Here is a 19,341-nt window from a genome sequence, read left to right as displayed (position 1 = left end):
ACCACAGTTCAAACAACTATTGGGGCGTTTGAAGGAAATTAGCTTGCGTGAGCAAACTGGGCGGAAGGTACCAAGAATTGTGCTCACGGAAGCTTCTTCTTTAATCAATTACGCGCTGCCGCTACAACGTTTACAGTATTCCCTTTCTGATTAAATCCAACTCTAAAGCTTCTTCTTTAATTTATTACACGTTGCCGCTACAACGTTTATAGTTTTCCCTTTCTGATTAACTCCAACTCTAAAGCTTCTTCTTTAATTTATAATACTTTGCCGCTACAACGTTTATAGTATTCCCTTTCTGATGAACTCCAACTCTAAAGCTTCTTCTTTGATTTATTACACGTTGCCGCTACAACGGTTACAGTATTCGCTTTCTGATTAACTTCAGCTCTAAAGTTTTTCTTTAATTTATTACGCGTTGCCGCTGGCGTGTGTCTTAAGGAGATCCCACATTATCTCAACAACGTCTATTGTCACTTTGCCTGACCAGTTGAAAATACATACGGGCTGTCTTTTTTCGGGTGCCAAGTTTAAAATTTCAGAAGCAATATAGCGAGGCTCTTCTAAAAGGGATTACGAACAGTTTCAACAAGTCAGAAAGAGATGGCCAGCGTTGTAAAATGTGGAAAGTTTGTTGTCATTAAACAGTAAATCAGTTGATGGATGGGTTTCGCTGCACCAACTACTTCATAAGTGTAGTTATTAGAGAGCTTAAGCATCGACGGCAGACGCGGACGGCAGCCGCAAGTTAAACGTTCTTATTCCTTACGGTCGATGAATTAGTGTCAAATCGCGCCAGATTTAGTTTTATTCTTTCTCCTGTTGCTGCCCGCGTCTCAAAAATTTCTCTGCTCAAATTCTCTATAAATAGGGATAAAGAAACGGCGGGCATGTTCAGCCACATCAATGCACATCGCAGAGATTCTTGAGACCTTGACGATAATTACCACTGAAGATAAAACAGATGCAAGGATTTACAGCACAGTACGAGTGCGCCAGAAGAAAGGCAATAGTTTTAAAATATTCCATGCCACAAGATGACCTCATAGCCATGTTTGGTGAATAATGGAACAGCAAGGCGTAGATGCTGAGTGGCAACCAGCATACGGCGAACACCAGGACAATGGCAACGGACATATTAAGAACATTTCTTTCTTTCTTCAAACGCCGTTCTCTTGCGTTAGCTGATTGCTTCCCTAGAATCTTCTGCGATTTAATTTTTAAGGAAATGCCAAAATAAAGTTTGGAAATCAAAACCAAAGGGACATATCTGGTAACAACGATCAATCCCAGTATGTAGGTTTGCTGCGATAGGGACTCTCCAATTGTGTCATTCCACTGCAACCAACAAACTAGCCCTTCTGAATACTCAAGAACTTTAAAGGCGATCAAATATGGGCAATGGACTGCCATGGCGACGATCCAAATGACGAGAATGAAGTACCGGCACTGCTTTGAACTGATCAGTGGGGAACGGAGAGGAAATACTACAGCTACAAATCGATCCACTGCGATCAACAACAGGCTCTGAATTGACACTAGAGTTGAGAAATCTGAAACAAAGGAACTCAGTTTACACGCCGCATGGCCAAGGGGACCGCCAACCAGCCAGTTGCCGGCCGTGTTTAACTCTACAAAAATTTTAGGAAAGAGGAAAATCGGGTACAACAGATCGGAGATTGCCATGTTTACAATCAAAATGTTGATTGGTGTTCTCATAGTTTTCGTCCTATAGACAATTATTCCAATGAAGGTATTCGCAGCCAGCGACACAACAAATAGCAGACAGTAGGCGAAGGTTCCTCCAATTCTTCTCGCTGTGGGGTTGAAGCAGCTCGACATGGACTGTGTTCCATTCACCATTGCTGTCACGTTTGCAGACATTTTTCGATACCAAGAGATCAGGTTTTTCTTCAGCCAACAGCCTTGCGGTGGGTACCTAAACTCGACTGGAAACACAGCCTATCTATCTTATATAGATCAAACTTTCACATGTTTAATCAATGAACATACCTAGGAAAATTCTAGAAAATCGACAGTCTTCACCTAAGACCTCTAACTTAGAAAAGTATGGTTGGAATCAGCTGTTGTCCGAAATTAAGCAATCGATATGCTTTTTCAAATATTGTCGGCAAAAGGGACAGTTTTCTCAAGTTTATAAGCAGGAGCCCATCTTATATGAGTTTATATAATCATTATCAATATTGTTCCAATGGCTCCAGAAATAGCCCAGCCGCAGATGTTTACTGATATAGTATAACGGTTGACAGCTAGTAGCGAAAAGATCTACAATCTTCTTTTCAATTCAGAATTTATTTTTAATTATGTTGCCATCGAAAGTTTAATCCAGCCTCGAACTTACTGATTAGTCTTGTTGCTTAGTAAACTTATTGGAGTATTAAAGAAAATTTTCACGAAGTTGTAACAAAAAGGAAGGGTACAGGACAATATAAGGCCGACTTCTTATGTGCGATAAAAAATGGTATGGCTTCATAAGTCTTCTTTTCAATTCAGAATTTATTTTTAATTATGTTGCCATCGAAAGTTTAATTAGCCTGAGCTTGTTGCTCAGTAGACTGGTTGGAGTTTTAAAGAAAACTTTCAGGAAGTTGTAATAAAAGGGAAGGAAACAGCCGGGACAAAGCCGATTTCCTATATGCGAGAAAAATGGTATGGTTTCATAAGTCACCAGGAGAACTTGTAATAATTTAACAAATTTACATGACAGAATTCATATGGCTTACGATGTAAATTTTTCCTTTAATCTTGTTTCTGTATTCGAGCAAAGATGATATCTCCGTTGCTTTAACCGACTTAAACGATCGCATACACTCATTAACCTTCTGTGCCTCGGCGAGGCCATCTATTCAAAATGTAAACATCGTTGAGCAACAAAATTCAGTCGCCGCGGTAAAACCAAAGTACAGGTGATATGACTATCAAAGAAGAACAAAAGGACAAAAGAGTAAAAAAGGATAAATATCGGTTTCGATGAACCGTATCCCTGAAGTTGTTTTAAGAAAAGGATAATTTTCCTTTCTTTAACCAAGCTTTGGCACTGAGTAGTTCTCGGGGGGCTACCTTTAGTCTCAATGAACAAAACAAAGCTGATTACTGACAAATACCTTTCATTTACTTTTTTTAGTCCAACTTCTTTTACTGAGTTGGATCTAGTTTTCCATGAGGAACAGATCCAAATGATTTTTCCCATAGTAAAAACTTCTTTCTTATTCGCTTATTAACTTTTTCCTGTCTTTATTTTGTATTTTGTTATTTTATAAAAGCTGTAAGCAAAGGTTAATCCGATTCCCTTTCCCTCAGTAACTGGATTTAAGTAGCTCGTTACCTGTGTTCCATTCATCGTTGCGATCACATTGCCGACATTCAGCCAACAGCTCTGAACGCTCTTTTTTTAAGTGAACGCAGTGATGATTTGCATAGATATTATTATTGTACTAAATTGCATACGTTAGCTTCTCCCGAAATTTAAGAATATCGACAGATGTACCTGAACCTTCATTTTGATTAGCAGATGAAAGAGTTGGGAATGATCTCATTTGGATAATTCTACTTTAAATAGAAATATCATTGGCCTCAGGAAAGTTTTAGAAAGTTCCATTTTCTCAGTCTATTTTCTTCTCTTGACGTGTATATAAACAGCTGGTAATTACAACATTCAGTTTAAGGAAAGGAGAGACTTCCCTGAGAATTTATTAGTTATCGCATTTTTTATTTTGTTTCGTAAAAAATTAGCTGTAAAGAAGCGATACTACCTCGTGGAAAGAGTCTGCCACAAAATAACATGCATGTCCTTATTTATTAACATCTTTGTTAATTGCTACAGTATTTTCGGCGTAAAACTGTAAAGGTTTTTGTACGCTTTCAATACGTATCATAAATTTGTGCTTCAGTTACTTGATGCTGATTTTTGTATTTTTTAATTGACCGCTTGTTTGCATACTATTTTTGTACCAGACGATTGACGGATGTCAGTTTCCAAGCCAGAATGAGTCGTGAAAAACTAATATCAGCTAACAAAAAGCGAGGAATGTGTGTGCGAGAACGGCCTGGTAATTGAGGAGCGGGAAACGGGGAAAAAATGAAGTTAAAATAAAAGCTGGCTGTTTTCTTCCCCTGCGAGGCGTGATCTAAATTAAAAAGGCAATAAAACTTAAGCAAACGACTGGAAAGCAAAAACTGAAATAGCGTTATTTGTTGAATAACGTTTGACAGCTGGTTTCATGTGATGACAGCTTATAATAAGTGAAGGAAAATGTTGCAGGATGTAGTATACAGTATGTTAAAGGATCACAGAGAAACCAAGAGATTCTTTTGAGAAAAAACTTATTAAACTGAAAAATTTAATGCTCTGGTGAGGTCATTTATTCAAGGTGTAAATATTACTGAGCGACAAATGTCATGCACTCCCAAAGGTAAAAGCAAATTACAAAGTGGAGGTGATATGAGTGCTAAGGAAGGAATTGATGAAGTTTAAAAAGCGCAACATTTCTTTCAATTCCAGATCAATTTTGTTTTCTTAATTCAGTCAACCCCAATGTCCCATGTACTTCTTTGATATCTCTTTTTATTTCTCATGCAAAAGAATAAACAGATGTTGTTGTTTCTATTGCTCTAAATATAATTTCATCCCTTCGTTTAAACCTATTTCAAGTACACTCATTCAAACAATAAGTTAACTTTCTTTCATTGTGAAAAAAGAGGATTTTCATTATATGTTTTCTGGTATATATAACAAGGCGTGGTCGGGTTAATTTTTCGCGAACACAAAAGTCATGAAACGGCTGTGGTTATGTAATATGTTTTGTCTTTATTTAGAGGATGCTACATGTGATCAATTCGATCTTATTTTTTTATCTGATCCTTTAACCTCTTGGAAAAATTTCAACGACAGCGCTCTACAAAAAGTGTTTACAAAATATGTACCTAGAATTATATATATCAAACGATCATTAAGCCATAATTATTCTAAATAACGGTTTAAGCCGTCATAAAAATTTCCTTAAAAACTCTTTGAGTTGCCAGTTAGGTATAGACACGAAGTCGTGCGGTCTGAAGTGACTTTTTCTAAGGAGTTTGAAGATCCTGGTTTATTTCAACTACCTTAACCGGTCATTTTGAATTAATAAGTGCCAGAATACCAGTAGACAAGATATTTTATATATATATTTTTTAGCGGGGTCGATTGAGTTGTATCCCAATCTTTAAACTTCGTTCGTGACTATTCAAAGAAGGAGTTTCACTTCAAAGTCGTATTAATTAGCCCATTTCTGTTATATATCAGCAGTAAAGCTGACATATTGTGTACCTGCACCAGAAACATCGTAAGCTAGTGAGCGAACATGCAACAGCTCGGGGGCTCAAACTACAACATAGCATATGGGTCAACCAGGAAGAACTGCCAGCTGTCCAACTGTCAGCTTAATCAATAAGTCGCTTTCTGCTCAAAGACTTTCGAAATTCTTGTAACGGTGACAGCTTTTCAATCGACGTATTCCGGCCATTTATATCGTGTAAAGCCGCTCCATAAAATATTTAGCATTTTCTCTCTTTCGGTTTAAAAAGCATCTAGGTCAACCAGAAAGAAATCAGCTAAAGAGACTCTTAAAGCCTTGATGATAATTTCCATAGAAAGCGAAACAGATTAGTGATGGTAATAAAACCGAGTGAAGTCTAATTCGGTCTGTAATCATACGAGGGATCGACTAAATCGAACGACTGCGAAGTGGGAGTCCGATTTGTTGATCACGAGTATGATTACAGATAGACTTGGAAGACAAGAAGTGAAAACAACAATTTTAGAGAAATTTATTTACATATAAAAGTCATTTTTAAGGAAGGTAGCTGAACGCAATGCGTGATCTGAATCTAAAGGCAAACATGAATAAAGCACGTGATAGAATGGCGAATACCGAAATAGAATAATTTAGTGATGTTGAATGACAGTTGACAGTTTGTCTCAGAATCATCACGTATGAGAAAGAAGTTTTTCTTAAATAGAAAAGTTTAAGCGTGACGTTAACGGCAAATGGTATTACAAAAGGCGACTATATAACGTTTTTCAGTCTACTTTCAGCTTTAATACCTGCCAGACAACTTTGGATTATTTCCGTCCAGCTAATGGCTATTATAATTTATATGTTAACAATCAGACTTTTTTCCATAAATTGAGTGAAGCAAACATTTATTTAAATAGAGTGTAAGAACCCACAAGAGAATTGCAACCTGAGGAAGACACTCAGAATCTCTGAGCGTGTAAATTAAAAATTCATTTTTAAGCCATAGATGGTCATAGATGTGAATCAAGTTAATGAACCACTTCTCTGTACTTTCTCATCTGATCTGGCTTTATTTTTACGAACTCAGAAATATGATCATACTCAGACGGCCCAGACGAGAACGGAACAAACGAAGGATCTAATGGGTAAAACAAATAGCTCAGCACGTGCGTTTTGAAATTTCCTACATTATTTTAGCCGTCCTCTGCAAAACATCAACGTGAAATGACCAAAAATTTGCGTCCACTGGGAACGGAAACCCCGACGGCAAATTTAGAATTCGACACCGCTCTCATACGTTATGCTGAAGTTGAGATGTGGCGCTGTAGGTGACGGTAAACATATCTACCCATTTGTAGACTTCGCAAAACCCCAACTAAAAATATAAATTCATTTGTTAAACTACATGTTCTTGCCGTTAGGATTGTTTAAGGTTAAAACGTATTACGTTTTGAAATACAACATGTATAGTAGTTTCCCGATTCCAGTTCAAATATTAAGACCTTTCGTGGTACGAATTGATGGTTTCAGTAATTTTTATTTTTCTCAGTGGTCATTTGGTTTTAAGAAGTTTGTGAACTGAGCACGTCAATGGAAAAAGACCCCCTATGGATGTTTGCATTGAAAACGCCACTTAATAACTGTCTTTTGAAAGACTTCCCGATGAAATATGTCGGTATTGACACATAATTTTTATGCACAGGGCTCAACCCGAGTTAGCAATTTGAATCTAATAAGCTTGTGCCTGATGGCGCTTTGTTCACGAAACTTCCCTTTAGCTGAGCGGATGATTTAAGTTTAGCGCTAACTGAAATGACTAGTGCTGGAAAAGATCAATCTTAGAAATTGAAGTTCCATGTTCCTCTTGACTCATGTTGTGACTGTTTTGAAATGACTTTTTAGATAATAACAAACCTTTCATTCGCCCTATTTAACTACAAAAACAATAGCTACAAAACAACCTTACGGTAAATTATCTCTGTCATAATAACTTAATTAAGCGGTCTTTATCTTCAAACACCTTTGCATATTGCGAGACTACTTTTCGTGTAAACATTCCTTTTTGGGAATTTCAAACTGTTAGCTCAATTAATAAGGCAATTTCTATTTAACGAATTTCGAAATTCTCTGAACGGTGACAGCTTTTTAATCAAAGTATTCCGGCCATTTGTATCGTAAAGCCGCTCTGTAAAAATTTTGCATTTTCTCTCTTTCGATTTAAAAAACATAATACCGAATGGAGAATAAATAGTTGACTTAAACGACTGCATAGGCTCATCAACCATATGTGCCTCGGCGAGTCCATCTAGTCAAAATGTAAACATCGCCGAGCGGCAAATTTCAGTCTCCGCGGTAAAACCAAAGTACAGGTGATATGACTATCAAAGAAGAACAAAAAGACGAAAGAGTAAAAAAAGAATAAATACCGGTCTCGATGAACCGCATCCCTAAGGTTGTTTTAGGCAAACGATAATTTCCCTTTTTTTAACCAACCTTTGGCTCTGAACCCAACTTTTAAAATAAGAACTGCATGAACAGACAAAGCAGCGTAATTTTGCTTGAATTACTTAGTTTAAATTGAAGTCCATTCAGACAGGAATACGCTTCTTGCTTTATGTCTTGTACATCTTTTCGGGGAGTTAATTTCACTAACTTGTTAATTTATTTTCGTCACCAAAACTCCCATAAAGTTTCTTGAGGTTAACAAGATTTTCCGTTATAAAAAATTAAGCTTTTATACCTTGCTTCTTATCTTCTTCTGATTTTTGTGTGGGATTTCCCACACTTAGTCAAGGCCCGCGAAATTTATTTCTTTATTTCTTTATTTATTTGTCCGCGAGAGAGAAGTGCTTGTCACGTGGTTTCTATTTGCGTTCAGTGAGCCGTGAAGACTGGATTCCAGTCAGCGTTTTTTCATAGTGTATTGTACGGCGGCCATTTCTCTTCTCAGTCGTTGGGTTTTGGAGAACTTATTCGGAATTTCATATTTGTTTCTTGGGGATTTTCGTTTCCAAGGTAAGGATAAGTCATTTCATATTTTCACGGGTTCTTTGCGTGCTTTAACTTTTCAATTTTGTTGTGGGAGCTTTGCGATTAAGCTCTCACGAAAGACGATTACGTCTGTACACCTGGTTTGTGTTTTTTCTTTCATAATCTGAGGCGTTTGTTTCGTTATTTCTTCAGGTGTCTATAACAGAAGATTTTTTCACGTAAGCCAACACGCTGAAACGCGGCTTGTGTTCAGTGCAGGTTGCACAGGAGCTTTTACGTTTTCACAAGCCAACATTTATCGGCTTGGACCTTCGGTGCGGGTTGTGCCAGATTGAAAGGAGTCATTGTACTCTCGCAAGCTAACATTTGTCGGCTTGAATGTATTTGTGCGGGTTGCGCTTCAAAGAGTCTCAGGGTGTCTCAAAGTGTCTCACGAGTGTCTCAAAATGTCTCACGAGTGTCTCAAAGTGTCACAAACTGAAAGAAACTATTGTTTGCCTTGAACTGTCAAGAGTGTTATCTATTTTAATAAACTGAGTTTCTAGTTAGTTGGATTGTTGTTGTTGCTCGCTCAAGCACACAAGTAAATATGGGGATCTCCATTGACCAATTCCGTTCAAGGATTGGATCTCATGAAGATTTACATCCTGATTTAAGTGAAAACTATGACCTCTCTGATGATCTCAACATTCCATCAACATTGCTGAATAATGAACCACTGATATTGAATGAATTACCTGATTTCGATTTCCGTCAAATGGTCCAGACATCCGATAAAGAGCAAAAAGAATTTTTTATCACATTTTACATCAGATTAAAACCTCAGAAACCCCTTTCTACTGCTTCCTCAGTGGAGGGGCTGGTGTTGGCAAATCGCATTTAACAAAAGATTTGTATCAGGCAGTGCTTAAGTATTATAACACTAGAGCTGGTGATGATTTTCATCAGATCAAAGTTATACTATTAGCTCCAACTGGTAAAGCTTAAGGGTAACACTCTTCATAGCACTCTGGCCATTCCTGCCAATCAATCACTGAGACATTACAAACAGCTTGATTCAAGTAGACTAAACACTTTGAGAAGTCAATTGATTTTTTTTTATGAAATCTCAATGGTAGGAAATGGTAATGGTAATTTGCAATACAGCTAAACAATAGGCTTAAAGATATAAAAGGCTGTAGAGAGGATTTTGGAGGTGTGAGCATAATTGCTATTGGTGACTTATTCCAATTAGAATCTGTTATGGATGCTTATATTTTCAAAGACCTCAAAAATGTAGATTTATGCTGTTCTTTCTCCCAGTTTATGGCATAAACACTTTAAAATGTTTGAACTTAATGAAATCATGGGTCAAAGAGACAGCAAATTGTTTGTGGAATTACTTAATAGGTTGCGTAAAGGTAAACACACAGTAGCTGACATTGCAAAACTTAAAGAGAGCTATACAAGAAGACATCAACAACCCAATAGATGCATCTCACTTATTTATACAGAATGCTAAAGTAGATGAATTTAATCAAAGGGCCCATAATGCAGCCACAGGAAACAAATTCACAATAAATGCTCTAGATAGTGTTATTGGAGCTATCTCTCCAGAGCTAAGAAACAAAATACTAAGACAAATACCCAATGATCCAAGAAAAACAAAACAGTTAGCCTCAACCCTTTGTCTTGCTGAGGGTGAAAGAACACACTTTGTCATGAATGTACGAACCGAAGCTGGCATGACAAATGGTGCTGGAAATGTTGTTAAACTAGTTCAGTTACATCAACAAACCAAACCATCTGGTATTGTATGGGTACAATTTGACCACTCAGATGTGGGTCAGAAAACAAGGAATGAAAAAAGACATTTGTATGTACAAGGAATTGAACACACATGGACCCCAGTAAACCCTGTGACTACACAGTTTGCGGTAGAAACAGAACAGTGGAATTGTTGTGGATTTTAGTACCAGAAATACTATTCCACACATACATTATGTGGGACTCAGTAGAGTGACTGTTATAGAAGGCCTATATATTTCTGATTTGTTTGAAAGCAAGATTGCTGTTAATCCAGATGGAGAGATTAAGAACAACTGCAAAACTTAAGCTTTGCATCTCCCCTCTCCATGACATAACATTTTCCCTTCTTAAACTGTGTTATCTTAATGTAAGGTCTCTTCACAAACACATAGAAGATATAGGTAAAGACTTAATTTATCTAAGTGCTGATATCAATATTTTCACAGAAACAAGATTTAATTCTCAAGATAATAATGACATGTATGACATTGCTGGTTATGTTCTCTTCCGTAATGACAACCTTAATTCCAGCAATGGATCAAGGTCTTATGGTGGTACAGCTGTGTACAGTAAAATTCCATACTTACCTGGATACCCCTATAGTCACAATATACATGGTGTTGTATTAACAGTAATTAAGTTAGCAAGTCTTTAGGATTGAATAATCATAGGGATATATCACTCCCCAAACGTGCCTGTAAGGCAACTTTATGAAGCAATAACTGAGGTATTAAATAACATTTCACCAGACAACAATAACATTACTGGAGACTTTAATATAAATTGGCTTGTTGAAACAGACAGAAGACCTTTGTATAATTTACTAGTGAGGGATAACCATTACAGACAGTTCATATCAACTTATACAACTGACAACAACACAGTAATTGATCATATATATACAAATATATCTAACATTGATATTCAAGCAGATGTTTTAGCAACATATTTCACAGATCATAAAGCTGTTTGGGCCTCATTTCACGGTGTCCTCTAACAAATTACTTTATCATGGTGTACATTGTTTTTAAGTTAAGAGAGCAACAAAAGAAAGCAGTAAATAGTTATGAAAAGAGTTGTTTCCCTTTTTTCAGAGGAATTTGTAATGAGAAACTCGCAAAACTATTAATAAGGAAATGCTGCTTATTCATTTGGTACCAGAACAGGCCTTTTAAAATTAAGTTTGAAGTCATCTTTCTAAGAGTTGTCCAGTTTAACAACCATTTACAAAAGACAAAAATAAACTACATAACACACAGTCTTGAAATTTCAAGGCAGCTCCTTTAGCATCTTGGCTAATTTCTAACTGCAACCTTTATTGACAACCCTGCATTAAACAATTATTCCACAGTTAAGTCTGCAACCCCTCCTGAAATACTCCAGGATACCAAAAAAAACAACAACAAGCAAACAAACATATTAGTGAAGTGAACAAACAACCACATGCGTGACTTTCACGTAATCTAAAATTCGTGATTGCAGCATTCCCACGTGCGTAAAGTGCTTGTAACTTATGGGAAACACACGCATGTTACACCAAAAAAACCCGCGTGTAGCAGAAGAGGCCGATTACTCGCAATTTCTCGTAGTTTTGAATTTCCCTTTTGTTTTTCAGAACACCCATATACCTGTACTTTTTTACACCGATGCGATATAAATTAATTGGAAAAGCATTCCTTGAAATAGGAAGTCGTCCTGTATTTTCAGCGAAAAAGATCTCAAGTGATCAAAACAACACCGGCCAGATTATAGTCACGTGCTCGGCAACGACTTCTTGAAAGCGATCATCTTTCATTCTTACCATCAAAACAGTCACGTTTGCATAGAAGAATAACAAAACGAAACGATTACAACGGAAAGACCCAAATTGGCGTAGAAAGAAATAATGCTGCAAATTACCATTTTTTTTATGTCATGGGTACATGTTTCCGTGGGAATTTCTGTGTCAACAGCTTGCTGTCACTCACAAAGTCTTCGTGATTCTCGCTGGTCCTCGTTATGTTTAGCGCATGGACGATTCGAAGACCCTTCAAATTTGGTTTTTAAGTTGATCATAGCACTAATCTGAAACATTTGAAGTCCATTTCAATATAGTAAATGTCGAAACAGGCGTGTAAAGACAATAAATATCGCAACGATCAGTGCAATCATAATAGCGCCAGGACTTTGGACTTACTTCTTCGGAAGGATAGATCTCGAGTTCGAAGCAGACTAATTACGACTAATTACGAAGAGTCCACGCTAATTTGCATATCGCAGAGCGCCCACAAGAACTCGTTTCTACGCTATCGTGTATCCACGAGTTAAACAGTAGTAGCAGAAATGTTTTCAATTTTTTTTCAATGACTGTTACGAAAATAAATAAGCCTAAGCCACCAAGAGGTAATTTATTTGTTGAAGACGATTATTAAACGTTCAAAAACACGCCAAAAAGCTTCCAGGGAGGGAGGGAAAGGCATATTGCTTGATAAAAGTATAAGTTAATACCCCAGATCTCTCCTGTGAATCTGTATTTGTTCAAATAATTCCTGCACAAAAATTACTATTCAGGCTGTTGATTCCAGGCCTAATATCACCCCTGTAGTACAGTTGACTCACGGTGAGCGACAGGTTTGCTTCCGCTCAAAAACCCCTTGCAAACACTTTGTCAATGAAATCCCACACAAGTACGCATTGCGGACCTATTTTTTGACATGCCGCTGAATGCAAATGAGCGGGACCAATGAACGTCTTTATCATCATAGTTTTTAAAAACATCAAACTGACAATCGACAAAGTTCACCTTTGTTATTCAACTGAGAACTTTTACTAAAAAGATATTTTTTACTTTAAAGTTGACTTTCCTTGAGTTCTGATTAAAACGGTCAGTACGAAATTTATCCTTGATTGCGACTAATTAGCATTTTATAGTGCGGGGCCTAGCTACGGCGGCGCAACCTGATTAGCCCTTAGCGCTATGGAGAAGCAAATGAAGGGATTTTTAGGACCCTGGCGGTAATGTCCAATGGAAATAAAACAAATGCTGAGGTTTACAGCACAGTATGAGTACATCAAAAATCGGACAATCTCCGTGAAATATTAAAATCCACAAGACCATATTACTGTTTTGTCTGATGAATAGATAATATTTCTTCTTCCATCAGAAGCATTTGGGAAATTCTCATACAATTACACAAGAGGGAATTTCCGACACAGATGACTTTGTTTCGCAGATCTGACATTTTCTTGATTCTGACGGCCAAAGTGTAAAGGAAAAAGACATTTTTAAAATTCGTCCCCCATTATGCTCCATGAAAACTGGGTGTTATCTGAAGCCTGTAGTAAGAAGTGATTAAGTTCCGTCTGTCTTTATTTGAACATGTTCATATCTTTTCGTCTGTCTTTATTTAATTTGAATATGTTTATATCATATATGAAATCTTAATCAGAATTATAGGGGGGTGAAGTGTAAAAGAATCCGTGATCTCTTTCATCTCATTAAATAGTCATGATTTCTCGACAATTTTGTACTAAATAAGTGAGTCATTGGCAGCCCTTTCTCTTATTTCAATTAAGAAATATGAAACGAAACTACGTCCAAGGAAACCTCTGCGTGCCATCTTTTATGCGCCTGCCTCCCCGCCTGTCTTTGCTGACTGTAAGTCTCCGACAGGCGAGATTCATGAAGAAATTGAGGAGAGGGAAGACAAGGAAACTTGATATATTGAATGTTACTAATCGAAATAAAGAAAAGAGATCTGAAAGACGTCAACAAGCGGACTCTATTTGAACAGAATTGTTTAATCAGTAGCAAGAGAATATTAAATGTTTATATTGTGTTGTCAGTAGCTTTCCTCTTTCAGATATTTTTCCACCCACAATATACGATTGAGAGAATCAAATATTTGATAATTGCGTCAGTATGTCGCCAGCATATCGTATCCTATTCTTGAAACTCCATGTAAGTGTTTGCTAATGTTTTACCAGTATGAGCACCTGTTTTAACAAACGAGGCCAAATGGAAAGCTTCCCAAAAGCAAGCAATATATGATGCACAGTATATGTTTCCTCACCAAACAAAGTTGGTGATTGAGCGTTCGGAACTTAGAAAATTTGGATTAATACATCTGGTTTGATCGTATCTTCTATAAAGTGATTGATAAAATGATAAGTTTCTCCCTGTGTTCTGTATGGTATTTATAATATAATCCAAATGAAGATGATATTCTATATCCGACAGGAATTAAAACCCTTTCCAATGCACATGACTGTAAGATTTTATCAGATACTACTTGATTAATATGTGTTATTCATAGTTGTTTCTAATGCAACGTTGACAGGATTCCTTAATGCATATCAACGGTTCACCCCTAGGAAAAAAATGTTTTTACGGCAACAGATTCGTTTCTAGACCTCCCTTAGTGTGAATGTTCTTTACTTCTTATAATGATGTATTTAATTTAGTTTCAGTTCAGTTTACAAACAATTCTTATTATATTCCAAAGCGGCTGCTATGATGTTACATTGCATCTTTATTAGCCCTGGAAACTCAAAAGCGGCCGAGGAGATTCTTAAGACCTTGGCGATAATTTCCACTGAAAATAAAACAGATGCAGGGGTTCACAGCGCTGCTTGTTCGACTCAGTAGCAGAGCAACTTGCTCGAATAACTGTTTGATTCCGCAAGACATTGTAGTATTGATTTTATCTGCAAACAAATGTACTAATGTAAAAATACTGAATGGAATCCAGCTTACAGCGAACCCTAACACAATAGCAATGGAAAACTTCAGCTCTGAATCTGAGCGTTCATCGAGTGTTCGCCTGGTCCTCTCTGGGACTTTCAAAAAAATCGCAAGACATAGAATAAACATCAGAACGAAGGGAATATAAAAAAATGTAATAAAAAGTGCCATAAAGTATTTTGTCACCGACGAGGAATCGTCTAAAACACGCATCCATTGCTGCACACACTTGTACTCATGATGATATTCGACCAGCTTGAACGCGAGCAGATACGGGATGAATGTAGCCATGGTGATGACCCACGGAAACGGAGAGGGAATACTACAGTCCCAAATCGATCCACTGCGTTCAACAACAAGCTCCGAACTGACACTAGAGTTGAGACATCTGTAGCAAAGGAACTCAGTTTACACATCGCTTGGCCAAGGGGACCGCTGACCAGCCAGTGGCAAGCTGTGTTTATCTTTACAGAAATTTTAGGAAAGTGGAAAATCGGAAACAACAGATCGGAGATTGCCATGTTTACAACCAAAATGTTGATTGGTGTTCTCGGAGTTTTCGTCCCATAGACAATTATTCTAATGAAGGTATTCGCAGCCAGCGACACAATAAACAGCAGACAGTAGGCTAACGTTCCACCAATTCTTTTTGCTGTGAGGTTGAAGCAGCTCGACATGGACTGTGTTCCATTCATCATTTCGGTCACGTTTGGCCACATTTTTTCGATGCCAAGAGATCAGGTTTTTCTTCCGCCAACAGCCCTACGGTGGGTACTTAAACTCTGCTGGATGAAAACACAACCTATCCATCTTTTATAGATCAATCAAACTTTCACATGTTTAACTAATGATATACCTAGGAAAATTTTAGAAAATTGACAGTCTTCACCTGAGACCTCTAAAGTATAATTGGAATCAGCCGTTGTCTGAAATTAGGTAATTGATATGCTTTTTCAAATATTGTCGGCAAAAGGGACAATTTCTCAAGTTTACGAGTTTTTAAAATCATTATCAATATTGTTCCAATGGCTCCAGAAATAGCCCAGTCGCAGATGTTTACTGATATAGAATAACGGTTGACAGCTGGTAGCGAAAAGATCTACAATGTTCTTTTCAATTCAGAATTTATTTTCAATTATGTTGCCATTGAAAGTTTAATCCAGCCTGAGCTTACTCGTTAGTCTTGTTGCTCAGTAGACCGGTTAGAGTTTTAAAGAAAACTGTCACGAAGTTGTAATAAAAGGGAAGGAAACAGCCGGGACAAAGCCGATTTCCTATATGCGAGAAAAATGGTATGGTTTCATAAGTCACCAGGAGAACTTGTAATAATTTAACAAATTTACATGACAGAATTTTTCCTTTAATCTTGTTTCTGTATTCGAGCAAAGATGATATCTCCGTTGCTTTAACCGACTTAAGCGACCGCATACGCTCATTAACCTTCTGTGCTTCGGCGAGGCCATCTATTCAAAATGTAAACATCGCTGAGCAACAAAGTTCAGTCCCCGCGGTAAAACCAAAGTACCGGGTGATATGACTTTCAAAGAAGAACAAAAGGACGAAAGAGTAAAAAAGAATAAATATCGGTTTCGATGAACCGTATCGCTGAAGTTGTTTTAGGCAAATGTTAATTTCCCTCAGTTTTTTTAACCAATCTTTGGCTCTGAACCCAAACTTTTAATATAAGAACTGAACAGACAAAGCAGCGAAATTTTGCTTTAATTAGTTACTTTATATTGAAATACATTCAGACAGAAATACACTTCTTCCTTTAAGTCTTGTGCATCTTTTCGTGGAGTCAATTTCACTAACTTGTTAATTTATTTATAACACCAAACTTCCCTGTTGAAAGTACTCAGTTTACTGACTCTCCGAAGAAGAACAACTGAACTTGAATTAAGCGGTCAACTTGCATTGTGACCACTGAATACAAGTTCGACTATAGTACCGTTAGTTTCTAAAGGTGCTACAATGTTGACATATTTTTCAACTGGCTGTGTGAAAATCAAACTCCATGCAAAGAAAAGTAACTTCTCCTCCGTGGACATCAAGACATCACCTAGATTTTATAGTACGGAGCTTAAGCTACGGCGGTGCAACTTGACTATGGCGCCTTGGGCGCCGTAGACAAACAACTGAGGAGATTTTTAAGACCCTGGCGGTAATTTTCAATGCATATAAAACAGATACAGGGGTTTATCGCACAGTATGAGTACATAAAAAATCGGACAATCTCCGTGAAATAATGAAATCCACAAGACCATATCAATGTTTTGTCTGATGAATAGAAGTACACAAACCACCAGATACTGAGTGGCAGCCAGCCCATTGTAAATGCTGACACGATAGTAATAGAGGTCTTCCCAACGATTTTCGCTCTCTTTAAACGTTGTTCTCTCTTGCTGACTGATTGTTTGCCCGCAGTTTTCTGAGATTTGATTGTTAAAGCGATGGTGAGGTAAAGTATGGTGATCAATATTAATGGGACATAAAAGACGACGGCGATCATTGCCACAGTATAGTGTTTGAAGTACGGAGACCACAGCGGCGTACATTCCAACCCGTCTGGATACTCTAAAACCTCAAAGAAGAACAGAATCGGGCACTTAACAACCATGGCAATGATCCAAGTGGCGAGAATGAAGAAGCGGCACTTGTTTAAACTGATCAGTGGGGAACGGAGGGGAAAAACTACAGTTCCAAATCGATCGACTGCGATAAGAACCAGACTCTGAGATGAAACAACAATGGAGACTTCTATTGAGAAGGAGACAAGCTTACACAATGCTTGCCCGAGAGGACCGCTGACCAACCAGGAGTCGCTGATGAATAATAAAGCTATATCACGAGGAAACATGGAAATGGGAAACACCAGATCTGACATGGCCATGTTTGCAATAAAATAGTTGACTGGCTTTTTCAGGGATTTCGTCTTGTAGGCAATTAATCCAATAAAGATGTTTCCAACCAATGAAACTAGAGATATCGGAAAAAAGGCAGCGATGTAAGCGATCCTTAGTACTACGTAATCAAAGCAGGACGACACGCTCTGTGTTTCATTTACCACTGCGGTCTCATTCACCGACATTCTTGGAGCTGAAATACTAGTTCTTCTTCAGAGCAGTCCTCAGGAAGCTACCTATATCCTCAGTAAAGAAAACAAAGCTGACTCACAGTTTTTACCGAGCTACTCTTTCAAAATAGCTGCATCCACTCTGTAAAACCAATCAACGATTGGTCGTTTGGGGGAAACAATCTTATTCAGGTTCCGATCCAAAAGTTATTCTCGACATATAAATATCTGGAAGAAAGATGTTTTCGTCTTGTCACGAGCGTGCCACAAAGAAAAAAGTCTTAGTCCCCATGCGGCATCCGATTATCGGTTTCTTCTTCGGCCAACAGTTCTCTGTCTGACTCTGAATCCTACCTATGCATTATGAAAGAAAACACAGGTGATTGTTTACATGTATACTGATAATATTAATGAATTCATAAATTTCGTCAGAGTCCTTAGTCGTATGCCAAGAGCTCTTAATTGAAAGGCTGCCTAAACCCTATTTAAATAAAGCAGAGACGACTGTCTTCGTATACATTAAAAATTGATTAACTAAGTATCTTCAGATATCATTTTACTTTCAGTTAATTTCGACTTACAGTCTGTACTCAAAAAAAGATTTTGAATTCTATAATTTTTTCTAACCTTTTGGTATGATTGGTAAATGGTGAAAACAACTATTTTAGAGAAATGTATTTCAATATTGAAGAGGTTTAAGCCGTCATGCAAATTTCCTTAAAAATTCTTTGAGCTGCCATGCAGGCTATAGACATGAAGTCATGCCGTCTGAAGTGAATTTTTTCTGGGGAGTTTGAAGATGTTGGTTTATTTCAACTTCCTTGGCCGGTCATTTTGAATGAGCAAGTGCCAGAATACCAGTAGACAAGATATCTGTGCGGATGATTTAAGTTTAGCGCTAAGTAAATTAAACTACGATTAGTGCTGGAAAAGATCAATCTTAGAAATTGAAGTTCCGTGTTCTTCTTGACTAATGAGGTCACTGTTTTGAAATGACTTTCAAGATAATTTACATAAACCTATCATTCGCCCTATTTAACTACAAAAACAATAACTACAAAACAACCTTATGGTAAACTATCTCTGTCATAATAACTTAATTAATCTGTCTTTATCTTCAAATACCTTTGAATATTGCGAGACCACTTTTCATGTAAACATTCCTTCTCGGGGATTTCCAGCTGTCTGCTTTATTAATAAGTCACTATCTATTTAAAGAATTTCGAAATTCTTTTAACGTTGACGTATTAATCGACGTATTACGTCCATTTTTAACAATCAAATCTCAGAAAACTGCGGGCGAACAATCAGTCAGCAGGAGAGGACAACGTTTAAAGAGTAAAGCCGCTCTATGAAAAATTTTGTATTTATAGAATAGCGAATGGAAAATTAAAAAAATTAAATAAGCTGTCAGGGTTCAAACTACAAAAAACATCTGAGTCAATCACAAAGAAATCAGCTAAAGAGAG

The 19,341-nt window shown here is 37.3% G+C and overlaps 2 protein-coding genes, 1 long non-coding RNA gene and 1 pseudogene across 3 annotated transcripts; 1 reads left to right on the top strand and 3 right to left on the bottom strand.

The window, feature by feature from the left end:
- Positions 1–903: 903 nt before the first annotated feature.
- On the bottom strand, positions 904–1,942 carry LOC149040695 (neuropeptide FF receptor 1-like). Its single transcript, XM_089181595.1, has one exon. The coding sequence runs from the start codon at positions 1,882–1,884 to the stop codon at positions 904–906; it is 981 nt and encodes a 326-aa protein (XP_089037721.1). The 5' UTR covers positions 1,885–1,942.
- A 6,231-nt stretch (positions 1,943–8,173) lies between these two features.
- LOC149040694 (uncharacterized) lies at positions 8,174–9,643 on the top strand. Its single transcript, XR_016179845.1, has 2 exons — positions 8,174–8,312; positions 8,481–9,643. It is a non-coding gene; the product is annotated as an uncharacterized LOC149040694 (long non-coding RNA).
- A 4,961-nt stretch (positions 9,644–14,604) lies between these two features.
- LOC113679666 (neuropeptide Y receptor type 6-like) lies at positions 14,605–15,638 on the bottom strand (annotated as a pseudogene).
- Positions 15,639–16,903: 1,265 nt separating this feature from the next.
- On the bottom strand, positions 16,904–17,887 carry LOC149040693 (RYamide receptor-like). Its single transcript, XM_089181594.1, has one exon. It carries the CDS (start codon positions 17,885–17,887, stop codon positions 16,904–16,906), a length of 984 nt encoding a protein of 327 aa, XP_089037720.1.
- Between the last annotated feature and the right edge of the window lie 1,454 nt (positions 17,888–19,341).

The sequence above is a fragment of the Pocillopora damicornis genome, chromosome 9 (genome assembly GCF_964200805.1).
Source record: "Pocillopora damicornis chromosome 9, jaPocDami1.2, whole genome shotgun sequence".
Classification (NCBI taxonomy): domain Eukaryota; kingdom Metazoa; phylum Cnidaria; class Anthozoa; order Scleractinia; family Pocilloporidae; genus Pocillopora; species Pocillopora damicornis.
Note: the sequence above shows the minus strand (reverse complement) of the source record. Positions and strands in the feature narration are given on the sequence as shown.

Excerpts from the sequence above, each read along its gene's own strand:
- LOC149040695 (XM_089181595.1), bottom strand. The coding sequence starts at position 1,884 with ATGTCTGCAAACGTGACAGCAATGGTGAATGGAACACAGTCCATGTCG.
- LOC149040693 (XM_089181594.1), bottom strand. The coding sequence starts at position 17,887 with ATGTCGGTGAATGAGACCGCAGTGGTAAATGAAACACAGAGCGTGTCG.